This window comes from Meriones unguiculatus, chromosome 18, assembly GCF_030254825.1.
Source record: "Meriones unguiculatus strain TT.TT164.6M chromosome 18, Bangor_MerUng_6.1, whole genome shotgun sequence".
NCBI classification, from domain to species: domain Eukaryota; kingdom Metazoa; phylum Chordata; class Mammalia; order Rodentia; family Muridae; genus Meriones; species Meriones unguiculatus.
The window spans coordinates 21,106,110-21,117,146 of NC_083365.1; the positions used below are offsets into that span (position 1 = coordinate 21,106,110).

The following is an 11,037-nucleotide window of genomic DNA, read 5'->3' on the forward strand; positions in this document are numbered from 1 at the left end:
ACGGTGTTACCTGGGCAAGGAAGATGACTCTGGTTATTTCTCTCCCCTCTGTGATAACAGGCTGCAAGACCCAGGCACTGGGCAGGATCTCTCCTCGGACCATTTTTCTGCTAGGTCTTGGCATGGATGTATCATACACAGACTGAGCTGCCATGATTGACAGGTGCCCCTAGGGACAGAGATACATGTGAGTCCTGCCTGTGTAATGACAAAACAGGCTGGTTTAAGTATAGTCAGGATGATGGGTATAACACTTTCAGCCCTCAAGCCACCCTACTAATTGTACCTCATGGTGCCCATGTTCACCCCATAACATAGGCACCTCTTTGGCTTCCACGCAGACACAGCAGAAGTCCCGCAGCTGCTTCAGCGCGCACAGTGTGGTATCGCACACCAAGTACACTAGAAGACAGGTTAGACACAGGCCCGGCCTTACTCCACAGTTGCACCCTCAGCGCAGGCTGAGCAGTCTGGAGCCCCCACAGTGCTGCTCCAACCCTCCACCTCTGACGCCCTGCCAGGCCTTTGGAAGCCTTCAAGCCCTTGAACTCACCCAGGCTGATACTGTTGGTCACTCGCTGATGCAGTCTTACTGTCTGGATGGGCTTGTGGTACAGAGGCCATAGAGTGGGATCACTCACAGCTGCCCACACTTGAGAGAGCGGCTGAGACACCACACCTGCGCCCAAGAACCCATGCCGAGTAGAAGAGAATTCCTTGTAGTAAAGCTGTACCTTCTGTTCCTCACCCTGGTAGCTTGAGAACACAGGAGGCAAAAAACAGAAAGGAGGTTACCAGCGTGAGTTATTCCAGGAAGCCAGGGCAGGGAAGGAAAAGAATGATAGCAGAAGGACCAAGGCACAGCAAAATAACTTACTTCCAGCCAGCTGTTGCCCGGCGCCTGAAGAGGTTGTGGAGATTATCTGAACAAGCAGCCATTACCTGGGGCAGAAGGTAAAAAAGCCAGGCTAATCCTTACTAAATGCCTTTTTGTCAAGAGTTCCTGAAGCCCCCATGCCTTAGTGTCCCTAATCTGCCTGGCTCCTTTCCTCTTTCTCCCCATCCAACATAAGTCCAGCTATAGCAACAGGAGGAGGGAGAAGGAATAGATGTAGAGACTCACATCAGCCATTGACGTGTTGACAATGTGTTTGGCCAAGTCCTGGTACTGGGAGGAGAAGCAGGTCCCTGAGTTGGATAGGGTACAGGAAGAGAAGCAACCACTGCCCAGGGAGGCTCTGCAGCCTACAACAAAGAAAGGAAAAGTTCTACAATGACCTGAACATCACGGTGGTGGGAGAGTGACATGGGACCAAGAGTCTGGACCAGTTACTCCCTCAGGTATTCCCCAGGCTTTATACTCACTGTGGGCTAAGCTCTTCCAGGTATGCCCAGTCAGACACAGGTGACTGTTCCTCGTGCTGGACAGTCCCCGCCAGTCCCCTATCCAAGTGTCTTCGGACTCTGGCACTTGAGAGTCCTCCTGCAGAACAGAGGATACTCAGAACAGGAGAGCCAGAACACCTTCCACTAGTGCTTGCAATGGGACTTCAGGAGGTTGGGTGCTAAGGTGCTTTGAATAAATGTGGCCCCCAAAGAGTCATACATTTGAATGCTCTGGAAGCCTTCAAGCCCTTGAACTCCCCCAAGGTGATGCTCTTGGTCACCAAGGAGAGGCACTATTTGAAAAGATTAGGGGGGTTGGGGTAGGCTTTGAGGTTTCAAAAGCCCATGCCAGCCCAGTTTTTCTCTGTGGATCAGAGTATAGCTTTTCAGCTATTTCTCTAGCACCATCTGGCATGCTGCCATGGTGATAACGGACTACGCCTCTGAAACAGTAAGAAACACCCCCACCCCCAAGTGTCCAAGACAGATGGCCTCAAGAGGTTACAGCAATAGATAACAGCCCAGAAGACATTATATCCAGGCCACAGGCTTAAAGGTCCCTTGCAGATCAGCTGCCATAGCAATCAGGATAAGCCAGACCTGAGCATGGGGCTCTCTACCAGATAGCCAAACTCCAGGGTCAGTATGTGAGAAGCCACCTGTACCACTGTGGCAGCACAATGGAGGCCATCTCTGGAAGAAGTTAGTGTGGGTAATTAGCTCTAAGTCAAAGGGAAATGAGGAAGCAGTAAGCTCTGAACAGCAAACCTTGGCCCTGGCCAGGTGCGGCACTGAGCCAGAAGAGGCACTGGGTCTCCGCTGTCTTTGGTTAGTACTCTATCTCAGCCAGCTCCTCAGCGGAACAAAAACACAGAGCGATGGGTAAAGGTGCCTGTCACCAAGCCTGAGGATGAGAATCCCTGGGGCAGAACCAATACTGAAAGCTGTCTTCTGACCTTCACATGTGACATGGTATGTGCATGCATATGTACACACTAAATAAATGTAAACTTAGACCAGGTGTGGTGGCAGATGACTTTAATCTCAGCACTCAGGCGGCAGAGGCAAGAAGATCTCTTGAGTTTGAGGCCAGCCTGATCTACAAAGCAAGTCCAGGACACCCAGGGCTCTTGTTACACAAAAACCCTGTCTTAAAAAAAACAAAGCTGTACCTCCTTCCTTACTCCATTCCTCCTCCTGCAACAGATAGTCCTGAGTCATTTTTAAGACCTGTAACCTTTAGGACCCTTACACCTCATCACCACCTTTCTCCCCTCGCCACCCACCACCTCTCCCTTGTCACTAGATATTAACATTTAAATACATAAAGATTTTTTTTTCCCCAGCATTAAGCTTCCTGAAGCCAGTGTTCAGTTTGACATCTCCCTCTCACCTGCACAGAACCTGCCAGAACCCAGAACCATTTGCTCTCACCACTCCTCCAAACCACCACAATACCTTGGGGCAACAAGATGCTACCAGCCCCATCTTTCAGCAGGCTGTCACATGCATCAGACCTCTTCACCTAGGCCCCAGGCTCCCAGCTCCTGGCTCCCAACCCTGTGTTCCCTCTCTTGAGTTCTTTGACTCCTCCTCAACCACAAACTGACATCTTGGGATTCTTTTGCATCTGAGCCAATGCCCTAGGTGACCTCACCTGTTGACAGCACTGATGATTTCCAGCTATAATCATGAATTAATATATTGACTCGACATCAGGGACAGGGATTAATTACATCAGAGACCCAGAACAAATCCTTCATATTGTGCGGGTCAAACAATACTGGGGGCAAGAGAAATGTGACATTATTAAAAGAGAATTTTTAAAAGGCCAAAGCAGGAAAATACTGATTAGTATGCAATTAAACAGACAGACTGTTGGTGGTGCACATCTTTAATCCCAGCACTCAGGAGGCAGAAGCAGGCAGATCTCTGTGAGTTCAAGGCCAGCCTGGTCTACAGATTGAGTTCCAGGACAGCCAAAGCTACACAGAGAAACCCTGTTTTGAAAATATATATATAAATTAAAATTTATATGTATATAACTGCTTTCTAAAATGATAGAAAAAATTTTCAAAACCTTAAATATTAGCAGACAGCAACAGAACATTAGAAGAGTATGTCATGTGCATAAGTATTCAGTAGGTATTTAGAGAATTCCAAGAATGCAAGAATAGTTCCATATTAGCCAATATGAACAAATAGATCAACAAAATGACAGTATCCAAAGGCTGAAAAGTAATGCTCTAGAAAAATCACATATGCATCTTTACTGTAAAATATGTCTGTTTAAAACCTAGTATGAAACTTAGGTGGTAAGACAGCACATGCCTCTCACTAATGTCTGGAAGAAGATGACACTGGCTCTCACCTAACTTAGCTAAAGGGCAAGGGCACATAGTAACACAGTAAGGGCATGATGAGGTTCTAGGAGTTGACAGTGACATGCCCATAGTCCTAAAGAAATCTAGAGAAGGGCTATCTAATACGAAAGCCTCATTATTTGCTGAGTGTGTGCAATGTAGAGCATGTGACCTAAGAACAAACATGTTGGACCTGGTGTTGGTCACCTGTTCCCTCCCTCCACAAATACAAAGCAGCAGCCTGTAACTTCACATTTCTAGGAACAATTGCCAAGAACACTAAAATTCCACACAGTGGCAAAAGGAAACCTGAGCTTCCAAAGACCTCAGACAGGAACACAGAAGGAGAAACAAAATATCCCAGCAGTTGGAGAGAGTCCCTTCTATAGGGGTAAACAGAGTCCAGGAAAACTTATCAGTGGAAACAGGACAAACTGGCTACTGAGAAAACCCATGACTCTCACAGGTTTACAACCTAGATAGATAAGGAATTTGGAATCTTCACAGCCTGCCTTTGGGAAAGGATTTACTTTAACTCCCAGCTATCTCCTGGGGTGCTGTAGACAGAGGCCATTTTGATAATGGACCTACTAATTGAATTTGGACTGCTCTGGCCATCAGAAAGTCCTGTCCCCATCTCTGGGGCAAAACTTGGTCTAGTAGAGTGACTGACTCAAACCTGCAGAAAGCATGTAGAGAACAAGTGTAAAAGAATGGAAAGAAAGGAAAATGGAAAGAAAGGAGAATGGAAAGAAAGTAGTTGAGAGAAGTGTCTCACATTACGAAAAAGAAGATGAAAAGGGGACAGTATGACAGGTACCAGTAAAATTCAGAGGATTATGAAGGAATACTTGACAACCTAGATTCCTAAAAGCTGGAAAATCTAGATCTGGATAAATTGGTAGATATAAATGGCCAACCAAAATAAAATCAAGTGGGCATAAAAAAACTATAACAAGCAACAAGAATGAAACAGCATGCAAAGATTCTCCCAACAGAGGTCCAAGACTTCATTACCAAGTTCTACTAAACCTTTCAAGTTAATGCCAATACTCTTCATACTATTCCATAAAATAGAAAGGAAATGAACACAACCAACACTCATTCTAGGAAGCCAGCACTATCCTGTTAACAAAGCCAGATAATGGGGGTTAGTCTGTTACTATGCATTCAAATGCTAAATACTGGCTCCCAAGTTCTGATTTCAGTCCCGAAGAGCACATTCTCATGTATACCAAGTGATGTATAAAACTTGATTCCCAATTTAAAGTTGGTTGGTTAATAAAAATTAGCTAAAATAAATAAATAGAGCCTGTAACTGGGCCGAAAAGTAGGTGGAGCTTAAGTTCCTAGGGACCATCAGGCCAGGAGGAGAGAGGGAGAGAGAGAGAGAGAGAGAGAAGGAAGAAGATTGAGAAAGAGGACATGGCCTGATGGAACAAATACAGCCCAGACAGGACAACTTATTGGCAAGTAACTGTAGCTAGACTAGCTTAGAAAATTAGTTTAAATCATACCTGCCCAGTTACTATGCTAAAGCTGTTTTTTAAATAAATTGCTAGGTCTTTTCTAGTTCCATCCATTTGCCTGCAAATTTCATGATTTCCTTATTTTTAATTACTGAGTAGTATTTCATTGTGTAAATGTACCACCATTTTTATATCCATTCCTCAGTTGAGGGACAGCGAGGTTGTTTCCAGATTCTGGTTATTACGAATAAAGCTGAAGAAAGACACACTGAGATGGCTCAGCAGTTAAGAGCACTTCCTGATCATCCAAAGGACCCTGGTTTAGTTTCCAGCACTCGTATCTGCTTGTACTCTACTCTAGGGGATCTACCACACACATTCACACAAACACTCACATACATAAAAGTAAAAAAAAAAAAAAAAATTATAAGACTTTAATTCAAATATGGAAATACTTCCCCAAAGTTCATTATTTAGAAGAATTATACAGTTACATGTCCATAACACTCAAAGCGATCTACAAATTCAGCATAATCCTCATGAAAATATCAATGCTTTTTACAGAAACAGAAAACTAATCTTAGAACTCATATGGAAATGTAAAATACTCCAAATGGAGAAATCTTGAGTAAAGAGAGCAAAATTAGCTGGGTGTGGTGCCTTTAATCCTAGCACTTAGACAGAGACAGGCAGGGAGTTCAAGGCTACCTGGTCTACAAAGAGAGTCCATGAGAGCTAAGGCTACACAGAGAAACCCTGTCTTGAAAAACCACCACCACCACCACCACCACCACAACCAACAACAACAACAAAGCAAAGCTGGAAACTTCATAATACTTGAAAACAGTGTGGTACTGGCATAAAAATACATGGACCATAGAAAATCCAGAAATTTTATGGCCACAGCCAACTCATCTTTCACAAAGGTCCCCAAACAAACGCTAGAAATAGATACCCTAACAAATACCAGTGGGAAGAATGGAAAACTACACACATAAGATTAAATCTGGACCCTCATCTCTCATCCCTACAAATCAACTCAAAATGGATAGGTTTTGTTTTCTGAGTGTGTCTTGCTTTACACTAGAGATAATCTTGAACTCATGATTGCCCTTCCTCAGTACACCAAGAGCTAGGATTAAAGGCATGTATCACCATGCCGGGCTCTGGACCAAAGACCTTAGCGAAAGATTTGAAGCTCAAAAGTTACTAGAGGAAAACATTAAAAATACTTAAAAACTGACACAATGATTTTCAGGACGTGTCTACACAATTTTAAAATTGACAATTGACCAGGCAATGGTAGAGCACACACTGTTAATCCCAGCACTCCAAAGGCCTCAGAGGCAGGCGGATCTCTATGAGTTTGAGGCCAGCCTACAGAGTGAGTTCCAGGACTATAAAAAACACAAAGGTGAGTAATCCAACTGTGAAAGTAGGCAAATGATCTAAACAGGTATGCCTCAAAAGAAGATTCAACAAATGAATAACATACATGAAAAATTTTTCAGTATTAGTCATTGGGGAAATTAAATCAGAACTATAATTATATTCCATCTCATTCTAGATAGAATGGCTATTACATATATAAAAACAACTGGCGCTGATGAGCATGTGGAGAAAAAGGAATTCACGCTCTGTTGGTAGGAATGCATGTTAGTATATTGTTGAGTCCTGCTCCTTTTGGCATAACTATAGCCGTTTTTGCTCCAGGCTCACCAACCTCTTCATCTCAACTTGTTGCTGATAAAGGAAAAGCTATCTGTGCAAGGTCAGGTGGACCAAAAACTGTATGTTCAGCAAACTCTATGGCCTTTCTACTCCTGGAAATTTCTCAAACAAGCACAGCCAGCCTCAGCTGCTAGCCTCACTTTCAAGGTTAGCTAGAACTGATTTGTCTAGCTAGGAAAAATAACTTGAGTCGGGGCGAATACCCGGTTCCACTGTCCCCCTCCTTACCCCTGGATGGCCTAATTGCAGTTTTTGCCTTCATAAGCTGTCTCTAAAAAATGTTGGGGGTCCCAGTTCAGCTCCAAAGTCTGAACTGCATCCCTGATTGCAGTCAGTCTTGGGGTATGCATTCAATAATCCATCTATATTGGACTGAGATCAGAGTCTGAGTGATTTTTGCAGCTTCCTCTGGACTCTAACAATAGCCACTATAAAAATTACAACGAAGAGGAGTTCATATACAAAGAAATAGTTTAATACCTAAAATTACTGAAGCTTTGCTTTTGAGAGGTATGAGCCTGTTAGCAGGTGAATGACAAAATGTGGTTTATATACTCAATACAATACTCTCTGGCCATAAAGAAAAATAAAACATTGTTGTTTGTGTCAAAAATCAACAGAACTGGAAGACTTCATATTAAACAAATAAGCCAGGCGCAGCGACAGAAGCACCATACATTCTCTCTCCTATGTGGTACACCCCCCCCCAAAAAAAAAGTCATCCTAGGATAGCAGTGGCTGCAGGCTTATAACTCTGGTCAAACTTGTATGTTTAGCCTTATCTGCTCCAAGGCTCAGGGAACATCATGGAAGAAGGGACATGAAGAATTAGGAGCCAGAGGAAGAGAAGCGGTGCAGAATGCTAACTTCTGGGCGTGCTATGCAGTCCTGAACTGTGATTCCCTGCAAAGAGCGGGCCTGCCATCATCTTGTCACGAAGTGAGCAAGAGCGCAAGGTTCTCTCCTCAGAACTGACACACAGTTCCTGGTTGAGGGAGGAGGGAGACACATCTGCTTCAGTAACGCAGCCGCTGGTTGGGAGCCCATGCTCCTGAAAACAGCTCCTTACCCATAATCCTGTAAGTAACCCTAACAAAATTACTGGTTCTCAAAACAAACACAGAGGTAGGAGGTAGACTTGTTGGCAAGAATGGGTTTGGTTGTATGAGGAGAAGGGTAAGGGAGGATAATGGGGGAAATATGCTTAAATGTATGATTATACATAACACTCATATACATATATGATTATATGAAACTGAAAGAATACATTAAAGTTCCAGCTGGGCAGTGGTGGCACATGTCTTCAATCTGAGCCACTCAGGAGGCAGAGGCAGGGAGGTTGCCTTATCCAGCTTTGATGTGATGGCATCTGCCTGGTCTTATAGTTTGCTATGCTGTGCTTGGTTGAAGTTCCTGGGAGGCCTGCTCTTTTCTCAGGGAAGGCGGAGGGGGATGAATGTGAGGAGGAGGAGAGGTGGGGGAAGGGGGAAGGGGGAAAGGAGAGACTTAAGGGAAGGGAAGGGAAACTGTGGTCAGGATGTAACATATGAGAGAAAAATTAGAAATAAAAAAGAGCAGAGCCTGCTTTTCCAGGGGACCTGGGTTTGATTCCCAGCATAATTCCAGTCCCAGAGGAGCTGATGCCCTCCTCTGATCTCCACAGGCACCAGGCACTCTTGTGGTACACAAACATAACTTCAGCCATCACTCATACACAAAATAAAAATAAATCTTGCTGGGCATGATGATGCATGCCTTTAATCCCAGCGCTTAGGAGGCAGAGGCAGTGACAGGTGGACTTCTCTGAGTTTGAAGCAAACCTATTCTACATAGTGAGTTCCAGGCCAGCTAGGGTTATATACAGTGAACCCATCTTAAAACCAAAATATAACAAATCTTTTTTCAAAGGACCAACCCAAACCAAAGAAACAGAAAAATTAAAACAAAACCAAATGTGCACTGTTTTCTTTGTTGGATGTTTTTTGTTGTTGTTGTTGAACATTTTTGTTGTTGTTGTTGTTTTTGTTTTGTTTTGTTTTTTGCTTGTTTTTACTTTTGTTTTGAAACAGGGTCTCAGTGTGTAGTTCTGGCTGTCCTAAATCTTAGCATGTAGATCCATCTGGTCTTGACTGACAGATATCCTCCTGTCCCCGCCTCCTGACTACTAAGATTAAAAGCCTCCACAGCCATGCCCAGCTGTGCACTACTCTTGTAGGGGACCTGGGTTCCATTTCCAGCACTCACACTGATGGCTCACAACCACCTGTAACTCCAGCTCCAGGGGATCTGATGCTTTTGGCATCTGTGGACACCAGCACTCACATACATGTACCTACACGCAGATACAACCACACACATAATTAAAAATAAAACAAAACTTAAAAAAACCAAAACACTGAAATACAAGAATAAAAAGAGAGGAAGGCAGACCTAACCTAAAGACATATGTCAGCAGAGACCTTGAGAAAGCACAGGTCCCAGCCACACTTTCATCTCAACTCTCTAATGTCTGCCCACTCACCACAGCTTCTAGGGAGTGGAGGTGGCCTGAGAAGGCTGGAATGCTGTTGTAGCCAGATGTGACCCCAGAAGATATGCTTCCGTTGGAGCTGGTACACAGTGAGCTGGAGGTGGCTAGAGTTTGCAGGCTTTCCTCTTCCTGGGAAAAAGACAGATAAACTGGCTTCTGGTGGTACACCCTCCCTACCACATCCTCTCCCCCACCTGGCCACCACTCGCCTCCCAAAGCCTCCTGCTGAGCATCCCACCTACTCTCCAGAAGCCTCGACTCTCCACACATCCCTGACTCCACACAGAAGCTTCTTCCTCCCACACTGGCCTGGGACAACAGTGGTCTGATGAGGGTGTAAAGGAAATAGGAGCCTAGCTTTGGGATGGAAGCAGAGCCCTACACTCTCCAGATGTATCACCAGACTCAGACAGACAGAGGGAAGGCTGTCAGAGTCTAAGATCTGGCCCAGGTTCCAGGCCTGTCCTAAGGCAGAAGATTGCCTCATTCCCCACCTTTAGCAGCTGAGAGATGATCTGTTGGCGGATTCTCATCTTTTCTTGTTCAGTCCGCTCCCTGAGCCGATCCCGAGCCTGGGCAATCTCCACCTTGGCCTTTTCACGGGCCCGATGATAGTCTCGAAGCATCAGATCAATGTCAGAGGGAAAGCGGGCTGGTCTTGATGCTGGCTGTGGTATCCTAGGGAAGCCCACAGGATGAAAAGACACCTTCTGATATGGTATGTGCACAAAAATACTATCCTGCCTATCCCAGCTGGCTCAGCACAATGCTCTATTGCTTACATGGTCATCATTTATCATTCTCTTTTTTTTAATATTTATTTATTATATAAACAATGTTGTGCCTGCATGTATACCTGCATGCCAGAAGAGGGCACCAGATCTCATTATAGATGGTTGTAAGCCACCATGTGGTTGCTGGGAATTGAACTCAGGACCTCTGGAGGAGCAGTCAGTGCTCTTAACCTCTGAGCCATCTCTTCAGCCCATCATTTATCATTCTTAAAAGAGGTTTCTAGAGAGGAACAAGCCATTCTAAGACACCCCACCACCCCACCCCTGCACACAGACTTGAACACATGAGTTCCTCTGTCTAATGCTTTCCCAGGACTTCTCTCTATCCATCTCCTTTTGCACCTCTGTACCCGATCCTGTCCTATATGTCCTATTTCCATTTGCCCCAGACTCCCACATCTACCTCAGTCATTCCAGATGCATGGAAGAGCCTCTGGGATGTTGAAATTCCAGTCCCAGCTCCCACAGAGCCTGATTCCTTGCAGGCTCCAGATTCGCCCTTACCTAGTGGTCTCCACGACATCCTTCCTCAGCTGCTGCAGGTATTCTCGGCGTCTGCTGGGCAAGTCACGTTCCCAGGTGGGGAGGTATTTGCTGGGCAGGAAGCTGACTTGTTTCTGGGGTGTGAGGCTTCGTGTCCGTCGAAAGTTATGAAGTTGCTCAGTCCTCCCGTTCCTGAGGGTCTCTGTAGTCTTTTTCTGCCTGAGACAAAAGGTGATTGATTCACTGAGACAAAAGGTGATTGATTCCCACATGGCCTTCAC

The 11,037-nt window shown here is 44.9% G+C and overlaps 1 protein-coding gene across 3 annotated transcripts in view; it reads right to left on the reverse strand.

Moving 5' to 3' along the window:
- The window catches only part of Stard9 (StAR related lipid transfer domain containing 9), an 89,055-nt gene that overhangs the window by 2,417 nt on the left and 75,601 nt on the right, over positions 1-11,037 (reverse strand). For 2 of the 3 annotated variants that reach the window (XM_060372007.1, XM_060372006.1), the window contains 9 exons: positions 10,778-10,975; positions 9,974-10,157; positions 9,471-9,608; positions 1,366-1,483; positions 1,124-1,245; positions 878-942; positions 554-756; positions 287-402; positions 11-169 (listed from right to left, as the gene is read on the reverse strand). In XM_060372007.1, coding sequence (XP_060227990.1) covers positions 11-169; positions 287-402; positions 554-756; positions 878-942; positions 1,124-1,245; positions 1,366-1,483; positions 9,471-9,608; positions 9,974-10,157; positions 10,778-10,975 — 1,303 coding nt within the window. The remainder of the gene's footprint in view (positions 1-10; positions 170-286; positions 403-553; positions 757-877; positions 943-1,123; positions 1,246-1,365; positions 1,484-9,470; positions 9,609-9,973; positions 10,158-10,777; positions 10,976-11,037) is intronic. The other variant, XM_021639363.2, reaches the window with a different exon arrangement.